Source organism: Rhagoletis zephyria, unplaced genomic scaffold (genome assembly GCF_001687245.7).
Source record: "Rhagoletis zephyria isolate East Lansing unplaced genomic scaffold, Rhagoletis_zephyria_1.1 Rzeph_scaffold_03023, whole genome shotgun sequence".
NCBI lineage: Eukaryota > Metazoa > Arthropoda > Insecta > Diptera > Tephritidae > Rhagoletis > Rhagoletis zephyria.
The window spans coordinates 43,245-68,793 of NW_016160107.1; the positions used below are offsets into that span (position 1 = coordinate 43,245).

At 34.9% G+C, this 25,549-nt stretch overlaps 1 protein-coding gene across 2 annotated transcripts; it reads left to right on the forward strand.

The window, feature by feature from the left end:
* LOC108368249 (ubiquitin-protein ligase E3C) lies at positions 1-20,519 on the forward strand. 2 transcript variants are annotated; one of them, XM_017623068.1, is made up of 9 exons: positions 1-723; positions 829-1,570; positions 17,537-17,939; positions 18,034-18,155; positions 18,230-19,012; positions 19,139-19,283; positions 19,342-20,041; positions 20,118-20,318; positions 20,381-20,519. In XM_017623068.1, exons 1-8 carry the CDS (start codon positions 388-390, stop codon positions 20,283-20,285), a joined length of 3,399 nt encoding a protein of 1,132 aa, XP_017478557.1. In that variant the 5' UTR covers positions 1-387; the 3' UTR covers positions 20,286-20,318; positions 20,381-20,519. The 2 variants fall into 2 exon arrangements, with proteins under 2 accessions (XP_017478557.1, XP_017478556.1); XM_017623067.1 differs by having other exon boundaries at positions 388-723; positions 20,118-20,519.
* Positions 20,520-25,549: the final 5,030 nt, after the last annotated feature.

The following is a 25,549-nucleotide window of genomic DNA, read 5'->3' on the forward strand; positions in this document are numbered from 1 at the left end:
AAGTACATGTTTGTGAGTAATCGTGGTATTAGCTACGAAATCTACGATAGGACCCCTTTTGCTGCTTCTCTTTTTTACGTTCTGTGTCTGAACAGATGACTATTGGCATTTGAGGACTGTCAAAAATATGTTAAAATTTCTAATGTCATTCTCAGCTATTGTAGAAAAACTTGAAGTTTAAAGGCAGAAGTAGAAACAATAAATAAATTAGTTATACTGTAATAATATATGAGATGATTTGCAAACACAAAGTGGGTCGAGGCATTCGCTAATAAAAATTAATAACGAGCAAAAATAAGGCTTATCCGTAGGACTGATACCAGTCTACACCAGGCGAGATTAAGTGGTCTTGATTTCATACAAGCCCTCAACTTTTACGAAAGAAATATGTTTGGTTTCGATGGCGATTACCGCCGAAGACCGGTACAAAGTTTAGGAGGTGCCTCCCAAAGCTCTGACCGCGAGACTATTATACGTAAGGCCCAACATGAACGGCAAAAGCGAAATGAGATGCGTCTACAAAACAATGGTGCTGTGGTACTACAATCGCACACACGTTCTTTCATTCATCGCCAACGTCGCAAGCGGCTGGAGCGTGAACTATTTGATGATTTTCTGCGAACGCATCGCGAACGTGTTGTGGATGATGACTGTTTATCCTACTTACTAAGACGGCTTCTATTCTTTTATACTAGCAGAGAAACCAAAGATGGTAAACGATTGGTACGTATGAAATATTTCTGTATGGGATTTTCCCATAAAATCGTATAGCTTATAAAATGTTGTTCCTAAAAAGAACTGCATAAACATTTTTTCATAAAATTTTAGATTGATGTTTGTCAGCACATATTGCGTCAGCCTGAACGTCTACTTCGAAATTCTAGCACAGAGTTCATTTGGCTACACCGACTAAAGAAACTGCTCGACATTTGCATGACACAAATGACACTGCCAAATACTTCTCCCGCTATACCACTTCGTATATTAGAGGTCTTCACATCAACTGCAGTTCTGGATAGATATATGGAGGATGAGGATCGTGTACATGCATACTTGCTTGTAATTTTCAGTTTCCTGGTGAAGCATGAGTACTTTGTACGTCTTCGAGAGTTATTGGAGACAAAATGTCCCCCATTGGATGGCGAGACCTTACACGCACCGAGCCCATTTGCTGATGCTATCTTCCAACTTATGTTGCGTCCTTTGCTGCTGAAGAACAAAATACCGGTTATATACGAAGAATTTAGTAAACATATTTTGGCTAAACCGTTTAGCGATCCAATACGAAATTATGTGTTGCCTTCCATGGCAGAGTGTTCTGATTTTCCATTCTATCAGTTAATACAAATGTTACAGCATTTAATATGCTCCCAAAAGTCTGAAGAAATGCAAGTAGATATAACTTCTGCAACTACTTCATCGCCTTCGACCATTACTGGCGCGTCCTCACTGCCTCATCGCGCAACGGCTCAATCTACACTTACAGGAGAAAATCTAGACACGCAGCACTCTGAGTTATTCAGTAGCTACCTTTTTAATGCAATTTTAATACTTGACCGTAAACACATAGGTAAGCTCCAGATTACTACTTTATTTATGTAACATATCGTCTTATTTCTGCGTTACTCCATGGGAGTCCTTTAAACTAAAAATTTTCAGACTAAACGTTTTTCAGTTCTCTGCTGTTCTAATAAAGCTATGGAGTAACTAACAGTAAACAAATGTTATTGAGTACCCAAATTTTTCAACATTATGTTTAAACTTTTGTTATTAAGTAGTCTGATTGTTTTCTCACAAATTTGAGCTACATGTAGGGGATGAACATATGGTCCTAAGCGTCGTATTCTGTTAGTCTTAGAACTTATCAACTTTAAGTAAGGCGATTTGTAACTACACCAAAGGGTTTTTAAACCTCTGGAAAATATTTATCTCGGTCCTACAAAAAAAAAAAATAATATAAAAAAAAATTTTAATATACAACGCTTTTATAAATGGACTAAAAATTAGAAAATAATATTTCTCAGTCCCACAGAATTTGTTTTGATAACTTTTTATTTTGAAATTTTTAGCAAAAGTCATTATAAACAATTTATGAGATTGAAAATGAAAAGCGTGGGGTGCATGCAATACAAAGCCAGAGCAGAGAACGTTTATAAATGAGAAGGCGCATTTCCAGTATGAGCTTTTTGCCATCAAAAATTTTGAGGTGCGGACTACGAAATGCACCACTCGTCGACGGAATGTCGGCTGCCACCACGGCAAAGATTTTCAATTCCTCCACACTTCGACGAAATTGTGAAAAGCAAAATGCAAATTAAAAACGAAAATGAAAAGAGAAACAAATAATATTATAGTTAAAAAAAACTAAAAACACGCTTTTATTACAAAAAGAACTAAAAAGTATAAAATAATTTGTAGATATAGCGATTCCGTTTAAGAAGAATAGGAAGTTCCCTAACCTGATTTAATTTAACTGTTTTAAGTTAGCTAAAAATATGATTAAAGTGATTGATCCGTAGTTATAGTCAAAATAAAGTGCACTGTAAAGTTAGTTGCAGCTTTTTGGCATAACTTTCAATGGGGTGTCTGTAAAAAAACTGCAACAAACTTTACAGTGCACTTTATTTTGACTATAACTACGGATCAATCACTTTAATCATATTTTTAGCTAACTTAAAACAGTTAAATTAAATCAGTTTAGGGAACTTCCTATTCTTCTTAAACGGAATCGCTATATCTACAAATTATTTTATACTTTTTAGTTCTTTTTGTAATAAAAGCGTGTTTTTAGTTTTTTTAACTATAATATTATTTTCTACTTTTTAGTCTTTTGAAATCTTGCAGTTAATATTATACTAAATTTGATTTAACAAACAAAATTTTCAATATATTTCAATTTAAATAGATAATACACCTATTCTGAATATAAACCAAATTTGAGCACAGATGCCGAATTTTTAATTATATAGACTCACGCGCCACATAACTGCCAAAATTTTTTGTGTAGTTATTTCTTTTCATGTAAGCAATATGCATTCTAAATGTGAACTTAATCGGATCATAAATACGGGTTTTCCAAATATCTCGACTCCTGCGCCACCTGTCGGCAAAATTTTTTGTGGATTTATTTATTTTCATATAAGTCATATATGTTCTAAATATGAACCACATCGGATCATAAATACGGGTTTTCCAAATATCTCGACTCCTGCGCCACCTATCGGCAAAATTTTTTTCGGATTAATTTCTTTTCATATACGTAATAAATGTTCTAAATACGAACCAAATCAGACCATAAATGCGGGTTTTACAAATATCTCGACTCCTGCGCCACCTAGCGGATTAAAACATCTTTTAAATTGTATTGTCCTCGAGTTCTGAGCTAAGTTTGAAGTTTCAAGTCTGTAGCTCATCGGGAAGTTTGTTAAATATTGACTGCAAAGTTCCAGGACATACATACATACATACATACATACATACAAGTGAAGTTAAATAAAAGCTTGTAAAAACTGATCAGCACTAGGCAGAGGGGGTGCTTGCGGAGGCAGGCGCCTGCTTGTGTCGGATCAAGACAAACTCTAAGATAAAAATGGAAGTCAGAACGACAAGTGTAGACAACAAGCGGGAGACGGGGAAAGGAGCGGGTTTTTTTTACATTTGCTTGCTTGCCGAAAATATGATATTTGCGTGAAATCGATTTGCTGATTGCAAATTGATTTTTGCAAACATGTATTCATTTTTCTATTTCAGCTAAGTTGATAAGATTTTCTAAGGTAATTTTTTTTTACTTTTTTCCGCATATGCGAATAACGAATGCGAATGCAAATATTCGCAACATCCCTGGTATGTATTGTGTACGTGAAGTCCGTTTTTGTGTATGTGTTGTGTATGTGTTTATTTATAAACATATGTGTTCCTTTTCTTTTGTACGGTTTTATTGATATATCTGTAGTGTAATGTTTTCGGAAGGTACTAGCTCTTACTGCCAATATAGGAGTACTACATAGTGAACCCGCATGGCGCCAAAACGCCAACATTTAATTAAATTTTTTAAACAGGTGAAACCCTATTCAAAAACCTCTAAAAATATTCCTAATGATTAATCTAAACCATTTCTCAGTGATGAGAGGTCTCGCATGGTGTCGGTTTTCATTTCATCAAATTTCAAATCTCTCTGTAACTTCAAAATATAAAACCTGTGCACATCTAATGTAGAATCCCAGTTGTTTAATTTGACTTCTCATTTTGGAAATTCGAAATAACGGTGCAGAAGTGATGACCTTCAAAAAAAAAAAAAATCTAATTAAAAATATTATCAGCCTATAACTTTCTTAAAACTCTTTCGTTTGACGCTAATATTTCGATAATTCATTTATGTATCTTTCGTATAAGTAAAACAAATTCGACTTTTCAAACAGGTGGCAACCTCCTTAAAGGTATTTTGAAACTAAAAACTTTCGCCTGGCATTGTTATACATATTTCAATTAACCGATGAATTAAGTTGAATTTAATTTTTTAAGAACATGGCAACTCTCGTAAATACAGTTTAGAAAGAAACTGTTTTCAAACCCATTTCGATTGATACCCATCTTTTGACAATCCATTTAACCTATTAAATAATTTGAGCTTAATTTTTTCAACAAAAAAACCAAATTTTCAATTGAAAGATTTCTTACCACTCGTTCCTTTGATAACCATATTTTAAGATTTCATGTAAATTCCACTTCCAAAACAGGCGGCAACCCTCTTAAAAATTATTTTCGAACTAAAATTTTCTTAAATATTTTTGCGCCTGACATTGTTATAAATATTTCAAGTAACTGTTGAATTAAGTAGAAATTCATTTTTTAAACACGTGGCAACCCTCGTAAATATAGTTCTTAAATAAAGGATTTTAAACCCTCAAACACATCAAAAATGTTCTAAATTGTCAAACTAAGTATTTCTTGAAGCTCTTTCATTTGACATCCATCGTTAATATTTCATATAACTTGGGTATAAAATAGTTCAATTAAACTTCTCAAATAGGTGGCAACCCTATTCAAAATATTTTCAAACTACTACCTTCTTAAACCTCTTTTATGACACCCATATAGCGATACCTTATTCATCTACTAAATTCCTTTAATTAAAATTGAATTACATTTTTTAACATGTGGCAACCCTCCTATACGTAGTTAAGTTATAAAGCCTTTTCAAAACCATTTCGATTGATACCCATAATTAATAATTAATTTAACTTTTTAATTAATTTGAGCTTAATTTCTTAACAGGTGGCAACTTTTTTCGAAAAAGTAAAACCTCCCTGAACATCTACACCCTAAGCCCTTTAATTTGGCACCTCAGTTTTGAAAATCGAACGGACGGTGCGGATCTGAGGGCTTAATTAGTAAATAAGTTGAGTTTAATTATTTAACAGGTGGCAACTCTTTTTGAAAAAATAAAACCTTATTGCACATCTACAGGCCAAGCGCTTTAATTTGACACCCTATTTTTGAGAATCGAACGAACGGTGCAGATCTTGTATGCTGCACAAAAAATGCCTTCGCGTATTATATATATAGATATAGATTACATATATGCATGCGCCCCACGTTTTCATTTTCAATCTCATAAATTGTTTATAATTACTTTTGCTAAAATTTCAAAATCAAAAGTCCATTTATAAAATCACGCATATTAATTTTTTTTAATTTCATTTATTTTCTACTTATTAGTCTTGTCTGTATAAAATTTTGCAACAGATATTAAAATAATTCAACGATATTAATAGATTGATGCACACACATGCATATACATATGTATATACCTCGTCGGTTGAGAGGTAGATGTCGCCCTATGCACTAGACTTTTTATAGGAACTTTGCAAAGCAAAGGTTTTATAGCTAAAAATGGTGTCTGGACACACAATATTGCAAGTTGATAAAAGCGTTGTAATAAAAATCACGAAAAGTATCCGAAAGCAAACTTAGTTTAGGTTGTGGTTAGGGTCGAGAATTTTCGTTATTTTCGGGCCTGATGCACGTATCTATTAACTGCGTGTCCACTTTTCATCCGATTTTAAAAATCAAACATGTTTTGCAAAGGCAATTTATAGACCTTTATTTGTACAGCAATATATTGTTAGACATAGCTTGTTGAGAGTTTTCCAGAGACCATAACGATTATAAGAAATAAAATTAAATATTTCTGTATAATTATTACTGAACAATGGAAAAGTTGTTTTCGTCCCGCGGGACGATTATTTTAAGATGTACATTATTTTCGTCTTCTCATAATAATTATATGGGACTTTTATTCTTTTTCGCCTCGGGGGATATTTATTTCAAGACGGAAATTATTTACGTCTTCTCATAATAATTATATGGGATTTTTATATTTTTCATCTCTCGGGACGTTTACTCCAAGACGAAAATTATTTAGTCTTCTCATAATAATTATACGGGATTTTTATTTTTTGTTTGTCTCTATGATTTCCTCGTCTCATAATAATTATATGTGATTTTTTTTCGTCTCGCGTAGGGTTGCCAGATTTTGAAACGGAGAAAGGAGTACATTTATATTTTCGATAGAAAAAAAGCAGTACATGACCCAAAAAAGGAGTACACATTTTTTTTTTTTAATTTTTTGTGCAATTTATTGTTACAAATTACCATTAATTAGGTACAAACAAACAAAGATATCTTAGAAATCTTTTTCAAAGCAACAATAAATGTGAAAAATAAATAACTATATGGGTTGGCTTTCCAATAGGGACGGTTGTTAAAGAGACGGTGATCGAAGGGGGAGTGGACGTGGCACCTTTTCCACCCTTTTTGGAGAGGGCATGAACCGCCATTGACAAAAATGTTACTCCCGACCACCTAGGGCCCTATGGTTCCCCAGGGACTTTAGAAAAATTGCTAAAAGTCACAATTTCCACTTGCGTCCACAGTATTTTTGCGTAGAATTCGTTTCTCAATGACCGCCCTTATAGGGAAGTTTCCCCAACTAAAAAACTAAAAACTACAAAAGAATTCCAGACTCTTCCTGAATGTATGGCCCATTTTTTTAATTTAAGCCTTATAATTAATTTAATATTTTGCTGATTTATATACCCGAGCGCCCTGCCCCTAAGGCCATGCTTACACCTTTTCACTATCACACTTAACTTTGCTTACTAAGTAGTGTTTGCCACAATATGAATGGCAACGTCCAGCGCGTAAAATAATAACTGTCGCACAGGTTTTTTGAAAAATAAAAGGGTTTTTTTATAGATTTTGTGTTTTTTTTTTGTTAACTTTGTAACTATTTTACTTTAATTTTATTAATTGGTTTTAAAATTTTAATCCTGATTTGCATTTGCCAGCTTTGGGAGATAAGTACATGCGGCACGAACCTCTTTTTAAGGTTTATTTTTTCTTAGATTTTGTATAAAAAAAAGAAAAAAAAACTATAGGGTTGGTCGAATGAATGCCCTCCTAGTCACCAGTTTCGAATCTTTTCGATTGCTGAGTATGAGGCCTTATGTTGGACAAAAGGCGGACTATAAAGGACCCAAATGGGGAAATTAGCCTATGGTTACAGAAGATATGTAATAAAGTAACCGACGAAGACTTGCGCTTTTCTCCCAAACCCCCTGGTAAACCCAAATGAAGGTTAAATTTAAAGACTATACATTAACTACTTTTTTTACTTGCGCTTTTCTCTCAAAGTGTTTACCGCCGGTAAACCCAAATGAGGGTTGAAATTTAAAAACAAATTAATAAAATTGAAGTAAAATCTGTGGATAATTTATTTAAAAAAAAAAAACTGCAACATATATTATTTTACACCCTGTATATGATAAAACATTAATAGCTGGAAAAAAGAAAATACAAAAGAAGTACAAAGCTAATAAAGGAGTACATTGCAATAAAAAGGAGTACGTTTACTCCCAAAATCAGTACGTCTGGCAACCCTAGTCTCGCGAGACGTTTATTTCAAGATGGAAATGATTTACGTCTTCTGTTAATAATTATATGGGACTTTTATTGAAATGAAACTTCTTAATTGAGTTCGGAGATTTTACGCATTAAATATTTAACGCCACGATTGTTCATGTCATCAAATCTTTATTGTTCGTTCGAATTTAAAAATGAGATATCAATTTGAAGGGCTTTGCTTTTACAAAGGATTGCCAGATGTTAGCAAATCAAATTCCAATAATCTAGCTCGGAGATATTAGCGTTTAATTTCGTTTCGACAATTTCTCTTTAGGTGTTGCCCTTCGCGTTCACACAGGGCAATTCTTTTGTACACAATGGTCGTTTTCAGCTGTGAACGGCCAACTAGAATTACTCAGACGAAGTTGCCCCGACAAAAGTTGCTCTGTCTGAACCTAGACTTAAGCTTGCTATACAGTTCAATGCGAGCGTGGTGCAAAGAATTCCATTTGTATTCTTATGGATGCTCACTCACATCTCTCAAAACTGCAACTGTTGAACTGAGCGGAACTACTCAGCTGTGCGTTTCTAGAACAAACAGTCACCGATTAGACAATAGCTATGTAAGTCTTATGGACGCGCCCCATGTGTTACGAATTAGGAGCACAATCAGAAACAAATCGGTGTCTTATTTAATTTAAGCATTCAGCTCAAGTATAAACCACAAACCCGGTACGTGCTCTACAGAAATTCGTATAGAAATATCACAAGGTTAACAGCTGATTCATTCGAACTAATTTCCGGTATTTTATCTTTCCAAAGAATAGAATCTAGCCTAAAACTATATTACTTAGTTGCGCCGGCGAACTACGCTCCGCTATCACTAGCAGTAGTGAGCACGCTGTAAAGAAGCTGTTAAGCGAAGATCACACGATTTGTATATTTGCACAGATATGTATATTTCGGCAGTAAGAGAGTGATGTTGTTTAGAAATTTGAGTTCAGCTCAAAAAATGTACAAATCTGTGCAAATGTACAAATCGTGTGATCCCTGCTTAAGATGAAGATAAGATGAGTGCATAGTAAACATTTAGGTATTATGTTTGTTCTGTATCTGGAGATTTTTGCAAATTATTTGGAATTTATACACAATTATATAAGAAAATCATTCCTGCTTTCGAACGAAGTAGTATTTGTATCTAGTGTTGCAAGAATTTATATCATTCTGTGGAAACATATGTATGTAGGTTAACTACATACATATCTACGATGTTCTTGCAAAACCGCCCATCGATCAGTTGCCAAACCGCCTAAATCGCGATTGTGACAAAATGAGATTTGGTAACCCTGAACTCCAGGCATCGAGATTTACGCATAAGAATCGTAACATCGTTATTAAAACAACTGATTTGTAAAATAATAGCTAGAGAAAATACCGCCTATCAAGGCAATGCCTTCAAAGAAACCCTGTTTTTTCGTTCTCCTGTAAAATTTGAGGGCCGTAAGATAGGCGGTTTTGCAATTGGTCGATGGGATATGTATGTATTATACCCATACATATGTACATATGTACGCTCTTAAGATGAATGCAGAGGAATATACAATTTTTGTAACGTTGCTAGAGCACTTTTCAGATTAATGTCTTTGACACCAAATTATTTGATTAACAAATGTTTGCGTAGAATGCTAATACCGAATCGCAAACGCACTGCAGAGAGTTTCCCGCTGTCAAACGATAACAATTGACTAATGACAATATCCGGTTAACACAAACCGGAGGTAAAATGTCGATAACGACGTTTAACTGGGAGGTAGTGATAACCAGACATTACAAACACGGCCCTTAAAGAACTTTTCTAAAAGAAAGTAGGTGGCGTCGATAACGATGTTTAACCGGGGGTTAGTGTTAACCAGAGATGGCGAAAGCAACCCTTAGGACCGGTTGTTCAATGTCCGGTTAACACGAATCGGAGGTAGAAGCACCGGCTTTATCGATCACATGTTATATAATGTAATCGAAGAAGTCGATAATGGTGTTTATCTGTTAGCCATAAATTTTAGTATGTTTTGACCGCCTTTGTATCAAGACTCCTGGAATATCTAGGGAATTCATTTATATTTTAAATTGCATTGTCATCATGATTAGAACTATGCTGAAAATTTCAAGTCTCTACCTTGTCGGGAAGTTAGTTTAAAATCGATTTGAAATTTCCCCGGGATGACCAAGTTAAATAAAAGCTTGTAGAAAAATTTCCTTGAAAACCGCTAGTTGTGTTACATTTAAACTGAACTTTTGCTTAATAAAATAATTTAAAAAAAATTAACACTTAAATGCATTATTACTACTGTGACCATATTTATGGCAGCCGAACATAAAGGCTGCATTTCTTTATTCATTCTGAACGTTTGGAATAAACTTTTTTGTTTACTTATTCTTTAGAACGTTCCTGATCATGGGCGTAGCCAGGTAGGGGCAGGGGGTGCTCGAGCGCCCCCTAACTTTCAAATTGTCCTTATATGTATATAAAATAGTACCCTGAAATGCCAGCTTAATAGGGTCGAGCCCCCCCTAAATTTCATTCTGGCTACGCCGATGTTCCTGATGATATGTCAACGTATTCCAAACGCATTCTGTTTACTCCGGCTGTGAAATGGGATTATCCGGAATGTATAAAGAAACGCAGCCAAAATAATTTTCCCAAATTTTCCCCAAACCTTTTCCAATGATCCTAGATTTATTAGCCCTGAAAATTTTCAAACTTTTGTAAGAGCAGAACTTACACACATACATATGTAAATATTCAGTTGTAACGTCACGCATTTGTAGAATACTTTTCCATAACTTTTTAATTTGTTACACATTTTTAGGCAGGGAGACATGAGGAAAATATCCGACTATTGAAGTATAAGTTATTTTCAACGGATCACCTTCAGACTGAGATTTCGACCAAGCACAATGCAATGCATAGCATCCGGAAGGAGCTGAACTGCAACGCGTACCTTTGAAGCGATCAACTTCCATTCGATCTTAAAGAACTTCTCTACTTTTACAACATTCTCCTGGAAGCCTTCTTATTTAGATTTCTCATGTTGAAGATACAATCCTTCATAAAATCAGCAATAATTTTCTTGGCCTACTTTCGCCTCATGAGTTCTTCTCTCTTCACAAAATTTGGAGATTGCCACACACCACAGCACATTGGACAGGACCAGAGCAAAAAACAGCAAGCTGTGTGTATTTTGTTGTTGGTTTTAGAATCCATATACGTAAACAAAGTTTGAAATTTTTGAGTAAACTGCATGATTCAATAATAGAAAGGTTTTGTAATAAAACAGTCGTCTCGCTCCCACACATAAAATCGGCTCCTTTACTTGTGCACAATGTTGCTTACACAATAGTTTCTACTGATATTAGTAGTAAAACCAAAAATTCTTCATACCAAATATTCGTTTGCGTCACCTTCGTTTGCGTAATTTTCTAGAACAAGTGTAGAATAGCGACCGTTTAGCTATAAAATAACCAAAAATGCCGATTGATAGAACTTTTTACGCTCATTTCAACGATACCAAATTCATTTGGCGCAGGTAAAAAAAGAAGATATAAAAGGTTTATTTGTATTTTTTATTATCACTAAAATTGTTGAAACCCAAAAGTAGATCATGATAAAATATGTAATATCCAATTAAAGATAATAACTTGTACTTTCTAAATAATTATTAATTATGCAGTTTTTTCAAAAAACGTTATGTCATGAAAAAATAACATTTGTTCGTTTTTTAGTGGTTTTGGTTTAACAAATACAAAAAGCTATAAATTATGTACATCAGCTGAAGAACAAATTAATTACCTTTATGGTGACGTCATTAGTTTTTTAATCGGTTATAAAGTTCATTAGATATTTAAAATATCTAAAAACTGAACTTTAACCATCTAGAACTTCTTCATTTTTTACTTGCGCCAAATAATTTTGGCATGGTTGAAATGAGCATAAAAAGTTCTATTGATCTGCATTTTTCGTTTTTGCATAGCTGAACGGTCGGTATTCTAGATTTGTTCCCGGAAATGACGAACAACTTAAATTAAAAATGCATATTTTTATGTATTGTTTAGTATTTCCATTAAAACACCAAATATATTGCAAATTCGCATAAAATTAATAATACACATTTTACTTCTAATTGTATACTTTGCGTACTTTTTGTAGTACCATTCTACTACCGTTTTCGCAAAATGCGATCACATTCTTCCCTTTTCTCCTACTTCCAAAATACAAATCTAGATAAAGGAGTGTCAAATTTTAGCTGTCACAAATTACACAACCTTGTATTATTGAATGATGAGTAAACTGTAAACAAAAATGCCTATTTAAAGACGAATTTCTGGAAAAAAGTCAAAGTCAAAAATCAACAGAAGGAAATTGAAATGCTACTAGTGAAATTTCTTTTAGAAATTTAAACAATAAAGGGCCATTTACATAAGACTTTCCTCGCCTTGCTTGACAGTTCAAACTTTGACAACAAAGCGTGAAACGCAGAAGGTATGCTACAATAAACACGTTGACAGTTTTTGCGTTCTCCTTTTCCTCCATATTTTTTATCTGTAAAATAGATAACAATATAATAATATTCATTAAAAATAGCAATAATAATTCCTATTTACCCTATTTTTGTCATTAAATGCAAATGCAAGCGCACGAGAAAAGATACATGTAGACAGCTGATTGCCAAAGCGGGTAAAAGTTGGGAGTTGCCCAAGATTTTGCTTCGTTTTGCTTTGCTTTGCTTCAAACGTTTTTTATGTGATCATACTCATGCATATGCCTACATCGATCTTATATGTCAAAGCAAAGAACTATCAAGCAAAGCGAAGAAAGTTGTATGTGAATCAGCCTTAAGAGTCAAGTTTTCTAAAGTGGGCCACCCAACGTTGACTTTTCAATTGTTTATATTTCATTGACCGATTTTGAAAGTTAACATGGTGTGCAATATTGATACCAAAGCTTTTGCGTTAATTTAATTTTTTTTTACGAGTTTTTTGCAAACAAATTTTTATGCAACCTTTTACACCTTTTGCAATATTTCATCAACCATTCATTCGAATCTTATGATTTTTTTACAGCAATTAGAGAACTTATTGGGCAACAAAATAAAGTGGTCAGTTTGTAAAATTTCGATTCTCGTTTAAAAAAAAGGTATTTTTTAATCAATTGATTTTTTTTTTCTATATACCTTGGAAAAAAATATTCAAAAAGCATTATTTGCGCTAAACATTCAATTTTATTTTCACAAAAAAAAAATTACTGTACCGTACTGAAAAAAATAAAATTTAAAAACTCAAGTATCAAATCAAGAATTATCAAATTATTTCTTTATTTCGTAAAACAGTAAAAAAGTTAATTANTATGATTGGCTTAAAGTTTTTTACCAAAAAAAATAACTACTTTAAAAAGTAATATAATACAAATAAACTGAAAAAAATAAAATTTAGAAACTCAAGTATCAAATCAAGAATTATCAAATTATTTCTTTATTTCGTAAAACAGTAAAAAAGTTAATTAACTGCAGTACATATTATATATTTAACTTAGTCTATGTTCTCTTAAACATATGTATACAAAGTTATACTTTTGGTTAATATATTTACATTCAGTCTCTATCTGTATTCAAAACATAATTATGTGTGTATATTCCCAGTAGCAAAAAGAAGGAGTAAAAAGCAATGACAGAAGGCCTTCTCGGGAATGTTGAGGGCTCTACCATCTGCATGATTTCCTTAATTATTTTTTATATGAAATAGGCCCAATTGTAAGGCAGTGTGTTTCCGCTTTTCACAAATACTTTTGCGTAATAAAAAAAAAGGCGCATAACAGAAATGAAAAATTATATGTTGGGGCAAACGTGATTCGAACTGGGGTTCTCTTGAAAGCTAACAAACAGTAGCAAACATCTCTAGCCACTCAGCAACAGCCACAACATGTGAATACGTTTTCAAATGATTATTTGAATGAAATTTGTTACAATCGTTCATACTAACTTATTTTCAATCTTGTGTAGATCATGTGAGTTTATTTTCTTAACACGTTGCCCACTGACTTCCCGAAAAGAAGCACTGGAAGCACTCTGTGTGTAGTGCACTTGCTTAGGAGCTGTTCTGTAATATCTTAGCAAGGGAAGGCCTCGACAAAATTGCTTCTGGGCTTATATACATACATATGATTTTTTGACAGCAATTAGAGAACTTGTTGGGCAACAAAATAAAGTGGTCAGTTTGTAAAATTTCGATTCGCGTTAAAAAAAAAAATTATTTTTCAATCAAAAACAACAAAAAAAACATAAAAATATAAATCCTAAACTTTGTGTAAAACTCGCGAAAATTCAGAAAATTTTCAACTTTTTAATCAGCTTTTTTAGAATTTTTTTGAGTATGCAGCCCATTAAATTCTAGTAAAAAAAATGCAAGTTCGGAGTTAGTCAATAATCGCGTTGATTTTTGAGAATTTTTTTTGTTAAAGGTGTTTCGCATTTTTTCCATATAAAGTATTTTCGAAAAAAAATTTGTATATTGAAGAGACTGCGTGAAAAAATGCCAAAAATCAACGATAATTTCTAGCTACTTAAAACCTGCACTTTATTATAATAAAATTGATTGGTCTACAAATCTGCATACTTAAAAAAATTGTTAAAAATCTGATTAAAAAGTTGAAAATTTTAATGAAAATTTGCTGAATTTTCGCGAGTTTTGCACAAAGTTTAGGAATTATATTTTTATGCCGAAAAATATTAGAATGAAAATTGTTGCATATATTGTGAAAAATTTGCTGTGCCAATACTTTGCTCCGGCAGTGTATGTAAGTATCTTTCAATAAATTTTTTACAATGGATGTACATTTTCAAATAGCAAATTACTGTTTATAATTTAATAAAAAAAAATGTTAATATCATATTTGAAAACGCGTGGTTTTAAATCAAAAAAATAAATATTTTAGAATTCAATTTGAACATGCGCGTTTTCAATTATCAGACGCTCATATTTAAAAACGATTTGAAAATGTGAAAATGAATATTTGCGTTCTCAACTTAAATAAATATTGTAGGTGCAAAACCTGGGTCAAAACGTTTTTAAAAGTAAAACGTTCTATACAAATTTGAAAACGAAAATTTCTGTGTATGAATTTTTCGTTATCCTTTAGAGCTGGAAACAGCCATTAAGTTTTAAGATACAGTCTGTATTTGCGGTTATTAGTTTTAGGAGGGGTTTGAACCCCAAAAACTCACCCCTTGTGTGCGCTAATGTTTGAATTTGTTTTTCTAATATACGATGCTTACTTGCAAGTAGAGGATAATACATACACATATCAGGATACTGAGTACATAGAAAGTATTGGAAAATTTTATTTGGAATGTTCTCCATCGAATGTGACTAATTTTTTAAGTTTCCTTCAAAATATTGTCAAATTGGTTTATGGCCGCCTTAATCGTTCAAATACCCCTATGTGCGACGTTACGTTTTGTATTGAAAAACGACTTCGACTCGAACTCGTCCCCGTTCTGTGGTTTGTTTGCATTTATTTACATATGTATGTATGTATGCATGCATGTAGAAAAATCGGTAAAAACATCGATGTTTTAATTCGATACGTCAAACTACAATGGATGTAATTTTTCGAAATTCTTCAAACCTCGATAGTGTCATTGTGATTTACAACCCCAGTACAAACACACATATACATAAATTCAAAGCCGTATTTCTACTTAATTTGCTTAGCTTCGACAATTTTCATGCATTAAAAAAAAATAAGAAATATAGGGGGTTTTTAATTTTTTCTCGATTAAAACTTACAAGACGTTAAATCTAACAATATATTATAAATAATTTCAAAGGTCTATAAATCCCCTTTTCGAAACATGCTTGATTTTTAAAATCGGATGAAAAGTAGTCAAGCTGTTAATAGATAAGTACATAAAGTACGAAAATAACGTTTTTTTTTATAAAAAAAAATGGAGGGTTCAGAAACTATAAGTAACATATTTTCATATTGTACTCGACCCTGCAACTATACTGTGCCTGCAAGAACCTATAGTTAAGAGCTTGTTAGACTTGGCAATATTTCCAAAATTTCCACGCGATTCGCTGTCAGATTGAGAAAGATAAATTTTATTTCCACGTGTGAACACTTTTCGGAAATCCGTTTCAGAAATAAAAGTTGCAAGGTGTGACTGTCACTGGATGCGCTCAAATAGATTTCGGAAATATATTTCAACTCAAGGTGTGACTGCTCATGCAACTGCTTTCTGAAATTTCTCATTTTGACAGCCTCTTCGAAATAACTATATTGCATTTACACGTCTGACACGCTCTTTACCTAAAACCATTTTAACCGTTATTTTACGTTGAACAATTTTACGACTTTAAGTCATCACAGGCTTTTTTGTTATTGTAACAGCATATAGATTCCCCAAAGAGTTTTTGGGAAATAATGCTGGAGTGACAGTCCTTGGCTTGGCCAAATATGAATCTGGATCGTTCCGGTTACGTAGACCCGACTGCCGTGGGAATGTGATATAGGGTTAGCCGGGCGCGCTACCATTCCGCAAGGCCTGTAGCTCGTTTCTGTAACAATACTCTACCAAGGCGAACTCATATATGAATTCGCCGCCTTGTTCTCTACTGCTCATGAGTAGTAGAGAATGACGTATATTAGTTGCGTTCGATAACAAAATTAGCCAACACCAGCAAATGTTTTATTTGTAAACAAATTGAAATTCATGTTGCCTCCGTAGAAGAAAAAAGGAAAGTGAACGTTCATTGTTCGCCAGGAACATTTCTAGAAGTAAAAACTAGTTGGCGCTATCATAAAGTCACATAGCAGGCAGCCAAAAACCATATAAATACCAAAACTCGGAAAATGCAATTTTGTTTGTTTACAAAAATTGCAACCATATGTTTTGTGATCATATGTTTTCGTGTTGGATAATTTTTTGTCGTTATCGAACGCCATCCAGTAAAAATTTGCTAAAACTATTACAAATTTTTAACTTGTCGAACGCACCTATACTCTACCAGTAGAGAAATAATCGGTAACGAAGTTACAGAAACGTACTACTGGGTTCAAGCCCAGTTTCCGACCAACATCAAAAAATAAAAATAAATAAATAAGTAAAAAGTTTTTTTCCAATAGCGGGTTTCCAGTCGGCAAGCAATGGCAAACCTCCGAATCAATGCAGCCGTGAAAAATAGCTTCTCATAGAAATGCAATCGCCGCTCGGAGTCAGCGTAAAAGTGTAGGTCAGGTCCCTGCCCTCTGCGTGACAACATCAAGGTTCGGAGGAGAAGCTCGGCCATACACTAACATATTGGCTGCGTTTCTTTATACATTCCGGATAATCTGATTTGAAATATGCGTTAACATATCATCAGGAACGTTCTAAAGAATAAGTAAACAAAAAAGTTTATTCCAAACGTTCAGAATAAATAAAGAAATGCAGCCATTGTGTAAGCGCCCATTTATCATTATAAGACAAATACGACGCTTAAGACGAGTTGCGAATCCCCTACTTGTCTATAGAGAAAAAGGACGATATATAGTGTATTTACATTAACCTATTTAGATTGTAATGTAATGTCTTTTAAGGTTATCTGCATAAACAAAATTTAGTCGGTGACTATATTAAAATAATTGCGGAGATTTCCAGCAAAATATTACAATTACCAAAATCAACCCTTAAGCTATCAGTAGTACACCACCAACGCACCGATGCTGAAGAGTCCAGCGATGATGAAGAAGAGGAAGAAAAGTCAAGGCAAGCTCAAACGCAGAAAAAGAGCACTGACTTAGACGTAGGGCCACCAATATTAAGTAGCGAAGAGCAGGTGGTTCTTTTAGAGTGCATCACTCTATTAAACGACTCACAACGTGTACGTGTGCTTGTCGAACAAACTGACACATATCTCATCGATACAAAGGCGTTGTACGCATTGTGCAAAATTTGTCATAATCTTATGATCTACAATAAACAAGCCATTTTCGAATACAAGTATGTTACATTTGCTACTATGTAAATTTTTTCGCGAGGCATTCTACAACATATGTATGTATGTTTCTTTTGATGGTTTATAATTTCAAAACAGACTGCTTTACACGCTGGCGTTCATGCCAAATATAGTTCGTACCGTTTGGTTCACTTTGACAACGCAGTCCACCCAGCTAGGCTTCAACGCACCTCTCTCACTAATTTCCAAGGGGGTTGTACGTAAGTAAAGACTAATTAAATTAATTGCAAGTATTTATTTGTAAAGAAATTCTTTAAATTTTTCAATTCCACAGCACAACAGAGAGGTGTTGAACAGACAATTCCTTTACTAGCTACTTTTTGTATGCTTTTCGGACGACTATTACCAACATTGCATGATGCGGAGTTCTGTGATGAAAAAGATTTGTTGGCGAAATCGCTCCAGTCAACACTGGTAACCACAAAACATGTTCGCCTTATGCCATTTTCGATTGCCGAAATCGTACAATTATCGAAGACATTGAAAGAAATTTCACTGGGATTGGTAGATTTGGCATTTCCTGAGACGCGTTCAAACCTCAATGAGCATTACCGTTTTGTTTTGGGCCGTTCTGAATCCGATGATAAAAAAATGTGGCAGCAAAAACAGATTTGGGCGAACTTGCTGAAGGTTGTTGTATTTGTATTGAATCAAATACATACGCGGGATCTCCGACTTGGCTTTTGTCCCGAATCACATTGGACAGTAAGCCGTTTAGATTTGCCACTTGACCGGCCGACTGATTTACCGCTGACTCGTGGAAGTCGTTTTCGCGGTATTCGCCCATTCCAACCAATAAGAGACTTTACAAGGGAGGATTTTGAAAACGGCCCACCAATGTCCACCAAGCAAATACGATCTATAACAATTTTGAGGGAGATTCCTTTTGTCGTGTCTTTTAGTAAACGTGTGGGAATATTGCAGGGACTCGTGGCAGCAGATAAGATGCGTGTTCAGGGTAACTACCAAGCGTTTCTACAAGGCCCGTCTATTATCCTAAAAGTTAGACGTTCACATCTCTACGAGGACGCTTACGATCGACTACGTCCTGAAAATGGTGCGTATCATGGAAAATTATTTATAATTTAAGATTTTTATATGCATTCCTTATTGATTATTCTGTCTCATTCTACTTTTGAAATGACAACGTTTATGTTTCTCGATTTTATTTCTCATTTTGCAGAGCCCGATTTGCGTTTAAAATTTCGTGTTCAGTTCATTTCATCTCTTGGATTAGAAGAGGCAGGCATTGATGGAGGTGGTGTCTTTCGGGAATTTCTTTCCGAGCTTATTAAAACTGCATTTGATCCGAATCGCGGATTCTTCATGTAAATATTGACTTCTTAAAAGGGAATAAATAGCGATAATAAAGAATATTTTTTGTAGGGTCACAACGGATAATAAATTGTATCCTAATCCAGACGTTGCCGATTTGGAACCTGATTTTGAACGGCATTATTATTTCATTGGAAGGATCCTCGGCAAAGCGATTTACGAAAATTTGCTAGTCGAGTTACCATTAGCAGAATTTTTCTTGACTAAACTTGCCGGCAAATATGCTGATGTAGATATTCATCAATTAGCTTCGCTTGACCCAGAACTTTATAAAAATTTGTTATATCTCAAAGATTACGAAGGTGATGTTAGCGAATTAAATTTGGATTTTACTGTGGCCAGCAATTCTTTAGGTCATACGCACATGATTGAGTTAAAACCAAATGGACAGAGTATACCTGTATCTGCATCCAATCGGATTGAATATCTCCAACTGATGGCTAATTATAAGTTGAATGTTCAAATACGTAAACATTGTGTAGCATTTAGGAGAGGTCTGTCAAATGTATTGCCAATCGAGTGGCTGTACATGTTTAGCAACAAAGAATTGCAAATACTAATTTCCGGTGCTGAAATACCTATTGACTTGGAAGATTTAAAGAGACATTGCAAATACGGTGGAGAATATAGTCCTGAGCATCCATCAATTATAGTTTTCTGGTCAGTTTTGGAAAGCTTCAATGATTTGCAACGTAGACAATTACTTAAGTTTGTGACAAGTTGTTCGAGGCCTCCGCTTCTAGGCTTTAAGGTAAGTTACCACATAATTTCAACCAGTACGTCATGTGTAAACAAAAAAAAATCTCACAAATCTTTTTATTCAACAGGATTTGGATCCACCGTTTTTCATACAGAACGCTGGGGATATGGAACGCTTGCCTACAGCGAGCACCTGTACAAATCTGTTAAAGCTCCCACCGTTCAAGACGGAAGAGCAGATGCGAGAAAAGTTACTGTACGCTATCCAATCGGGAGTAGGCTTCGAGTTGAGTTAAATTTGGATATGGATACATTTAATGTTTTTCTAAGTAAGCTTATGAAATACAACCTACTGTTTTATTAAGAATATTATAAAATTTACTTAATGCAGGCAACTTTCGTTTGGAACTGAGGAGTAGTTGTAAATAAATGCCACATATTATTGTGAACGAAAACAAATTGGTTGGGCAAAGGTGCCAGCGTATAGAGAATTCTATCTATAAAATAAACAGTATATTATTACTAACTTACCTTATTGGTATGTTTGTATAGAATCTTATAAGTTGATAAGTCCAGTTTTTTTTAATTTCACACGGGAGAAGTAAAACTCTGTAACTAAGCTTCTTCAAATATTTTGCATATTTTGATAACAAAATATTTGCGTATTCAAAACAAATCATAGCATCACATTCTATGCGAAAATTTGAACGAATCTTCATACACAAAAAACCAAAATTTGGAAGTCAGTAGCTCATCATTGGCAAATCAAAGGCAACATACAAATATTTAGTACGCAATTTCTGCAGCATTTCAGAATAGTTTCAGTTGAACATAAGCAACATATCATAAAAAGCAACAAGGCTGCAGTATTTCGGTAATTAATACGTAGCTCAAACTAAAGAACTGCAAAATTCAACATTTTCTGTAAAAATGTCTTTTTCAAAAATTTCATGCATTGCTATGTCATGTCAACTCAAACAAGGTGTTATGCCATGTCATTCCATCTCAAACATACTGTTTTAGAATGTCGTTGCTACTTAGCTAAGCTGTTGTTCGCTGTTGTGCTTCTGCAGCATATTTTTAATACTGTTTGATCCTGCCTTGGATGAAAATATATACAGGTTTTTAATTAGACAATTCTTTAATGCATTTTACTTTAATAGGTGCTTAAAAAATTTACAAAATCTCTTCCCGTATGTAAAATGTAATTAATAATTAATAATGCTGACTATGTCGCATGTGTCGCATATGTTGATGAATGATTTGATTTTAATTATTCGACAGTGTCTTCATATGTTATTGTGAAACATGTATGAGCGACATAATATGAACTGGCACTTGCATGATGTGACACGTGTTGCTATGTTTTATAGTTCAACATTTGCAGGCCTTTAGCTCGAACACACCGAAGTTCTTTCAATTTATCTATCTATTTATTTTTCTATGCCCTCTTTGTTCTTAGGAAATCATCGAAATACGTAAAAGTAACTCATCTGTTCGGAAACGATGCAATTTTGATTTTCCTGTGTCTTCTTCTTCTTTATTGGCGCTGTAATCGCCAAAGCGATTTTGGCCGAGTCCAAAACAGCACGCCAGTCATTTCCCTTCTGTGCTAACTGACGCCAATTGGAAATGCCAAGTGAAGCCAAGTCCTTCTCCACCTGGTCTTTCCAACGCAGAGGAGGCGTTCCTCTTCCTCTGTTACCAGCATCGCGGCCCGCGTTGAATATTTTCAGAGCAGGAGCGTTTCTGTCCATTCCAACGACATGGCCAAGCCAGCGGAGCCGCTGAATTTTAATTCGCTGCACTATGTCAATATCGTTGTAAAGCTCATACAGCTCATCGTTAAATCGTCTGCGATATTCGCCATCTAATCCCGTTTAGGTCTGTGAAATATCTCAGACGTTGTTCGTCCATAGGGCTACATCTGCTACGTATTCTTCTGCTTAGGGCTGGCATCAAGCCAAACCCTGGGCCAGAAACTTTCACCTGCTGTTTATGCCAGAGACGACTACACCACAACTCCATCGCAGTCTAGTGCAATGCTTGCAACGGGTGGAGTCACCTCAGAGTCTTCTCAGGCCTACGGACTCATCGACAGTGGACCACATCATTTGTGGCCCCTGCTGCTCAAACAGAGCTGCCTCCACGGCAAACCCCAGTCCGCCTGAGCAGCTCAACACAAACACCACATCACCACAACACAATACAATAGACCACGACAGACCATACAACAGACACAACAACCGCACCACTACCCACACGCCGCCGCCAACAACTCCTGGTTCCTCGCAACAATTTGCACGATGTGTCAGACCAGGATATTCCATAATGTGACATCAGGCAAGTGCAACACCTGCCTTGGCTGGTGCCACTTCAAGACATGTTCACGTCTGCGCACCACGCAAGATTGTGGACGAGGAGTTTCGAGGACCCGTGTTGCGCTGCGCGTCCGCAAGCCCCAATTGCGACGCCAGCCACCACTACCACAGGGCGGCACTTTCCACAGTAGCGCACACAGACAATGGCGGTTAGGCAACACACATCCCTCACCTCTCCTATAACGACACGTCTCCCGAACCATACGAAACTCCTCCAATTCAACTGCAACGGACTTCAGAGCAAGATCGAGGAGATAACCGTCTTCATGGGAAGGAATGGAATATTGATAGCTGCGTTCCAAGAGACGAAGTTGCACAGCAATTCAAAATTGTTGAATTGCGCCGGATACAATGTGCGCCGTCGAGATCGCGAGCGAGCTAATGGTGGGGCTTAGCGTTCATCATGTACCACACCGTGCAGTATCGTCTCATCGAAGCAGACATCGACCGCAGGGATACCATCCTAGAATGTCAGGGCATTGCTATCCGGTCAGGCGATGTTGAGCTCGAAATATTTAACGTTTAAATATCTCGGTGTGGTCCTCAAAGGTGAAAACCGTATGGTAGTTGGTGACTTCAATGCGCACTACGATCTTTGGCATTAAAGCCTGTCAAAGATTGTAGAGGAAAAGCTTAGCTGAGCAGATAGACGATTCGACATTCTGCACAATGGACGACGACGCAGAGTTTCGACTACATGGAGGCAGGTGGAAATAATAGTAAACATCCACCGATTTCTCTGAAACTTGACATTTGCTCTAATTTTGCTTAGAAATATGGAATTATGAAATTTTGCAAAAATGTAATAATTGCCACGCCCTCCACTCTTGTGGGCGGAAACATAAATTTCATCCGATTTCGATGAAATTTAGTTTGTACTCTCTCTTTTATTAGAAAACCCTATATATAAATTAGACTCGCTTGAACTACTTTTTAAGAGTAAATTTTTTACGTATTAACCCATTATTGATCATGCATTAAACCATTAGTGACCCAGTTTTTTGTAATGTCTTATGTTAAGTTAATTTGATGTTATTATTATGCAAATTAGAAATAATTTAACCCATTTACGACTTTGTCTTAACTTTTTGTTGATCATATTTTAATCTATTACTGGCCATTTTTTATAGAGTCTTTCTCCAGCTAATTTTATTAAAAATAAGTAAGTTTAGGTTACAATATAATCAGGAAGAACAAGTGCTTTCGTTTCGAGGATAGTTTTATCAATGAATTCGCAATACTTACGCTTTCTGCACATTGATCGCCAAATCATAGTTGCTTCATCGTCACAATCATGATGCAACGATTACATGACGACTACACTTTCGCACACTCGGTCGTGATATTTCTATTCATTTGGCGTCTAAAAATTCACTTGGAGCAGATATTTTCTGTTTTTCTGGTTGATATTTTCGGGAAATATTTACAAAAACCGCAACTTTTAAATTATACACAGTGCAACAATTCTAGACATCATTTTTCATTAATCTCTCTTCTTCTCTTTTCCTGAAATGTGTTTTGTGCATGCACACAGAGACTTTTTACATTTTCGTCATATTTTATAGTTAAAACGCTCAGATTTATTGAATTTTAATGCAATTATCCACTTTTTGATAATTTCCACAGATTTTATGCCAAAAATACTAATTTGTATGCAGTTTTAATGCAAATATTAAATTTTTCACTAATTTTCACAGCGATTAGCAAACGACAGTGCCGTACTTATCCGTTTCTGCATCTTCTACGATTTGCCGATAACTAGCCGATAACGACAAGTGTGCAGATCTCCTTTGAAATGCATGTGCTCGGCTCAAAATTTCAGGGCGAGACGATAACGGAACTATGATTGGATGACAAGTGTGCAGATAGCCTTAGAACTAAGTTAAAAGCGATAAAAGGTAGGGCTACCAGATATCTCCGTTGCCAAACCAGGATACTTTGGTAAACCTAGCACAACGATAATATTTTCCGGGACTCACCCGTTCTTTTGACCAAATTAAAATGCAATTGTTGAGCGTAGAAATGCGAGACCTCATCAGTACGTGCATAAGTATGTACATATGCATGTACATACAATTAGAACATAATAATGAACACAAGCATCATACATATGAACGATGGCCCTCGGCAAACAACGGCACAACTCAAAACTGAAAAAAACAACTTATGAACAGGCGCATGTCTATAATACTTATCTAATCTGTGGCTAATCCTTACTAGACATATATAACGCCGTCATTAAGACTTNATATTTCACATGACTCACCCTTTCCTTTCAACGTGCATATGTATGTATGTACATACATTTATAACATGTTTATGATCACAAGCATACATACATATGAACGATGGCCCTCGGCAAACCACCGCACAACTCAAAACTGAAAAAAACGCAACTTATGAACAGTGGCGCATGTCTATAATACTTGTCAAATCTGTGGCTAATCCGTCGTAAAAACTTAACACTTAATCGAAACACATTTTGCACTTAAATACTTATTTTTATCGCAATTTAATAAAACCGAACCGAAGCGCAGAAAATCGAGCAGATACACTTGCCGAAGTTAAAATACGACTGAGGATACGGAATTGGAGATGGCTGAAACACAGGGAGGAAGGAAATCAAATTTTAATTTATAATACATATTCGATTTAGTTGTGACACAAACCGCATAAAAATGAAAATAAACTAATTTTATATTTTGTAATCCCAGATAAGCATGTACTAACAAAAGTATTTCACATGACTCACCCTTTCATTTGTTCGAACATTTTTGTAAGCACCTTACAGAGAACATGTATTATTAAATTTAATTTTTTATGCGGTTTGTGTCACAACTCAATTGAATATGTATTATAAATTAAAATTTGATTTCCTTCCTCCCTGTGTTTCAGCCATCTCCAATTCCCGTATCCTCAGTCGTATTTTAACTTCGGCAAGTGTATCTGCTCGATTTTCTGCGCTTCGGTTCGGTTTTATTAAATTGCGATAAAAATAAGTATTTAAGTGCAAAATGTGTTTCGATTAAGTGTTAAGTTTTTACGACGGATTAGCCACAGATTTGACAAGTATTATAGACATGCGCCACTGCTCACAAGTTGCGTTTTTTTCAGTTTTGAGTTGTGCGGTGGTTTGCCGAGGGCCATCGTTCATATGTATGTATGCTTGTGATCATAAA

Coding starts and splice junctions, on each gene's coding strand:
- LOC108368249 (XM_017623068.1), top strand. CDS start 388: ATGTTTGGTTTCGATGGCGATTACCGCCGAAGACCGGTACAAAGTTTA. Junction 1,571..17,536: donor ACTTGACCGTAAACACATAG/GTAAGCTCCAGA, acceptor ATGTCTTTTAAG/GTTATCTGCATAAACAAAAT. Junction 18,156..18,229: donor AATTTCCAAGGGGGTTGTAC/GTAAGTAAAGAC, acceptor TCAATTCCACAG/CACAACAGAGAGGTGTTGAA.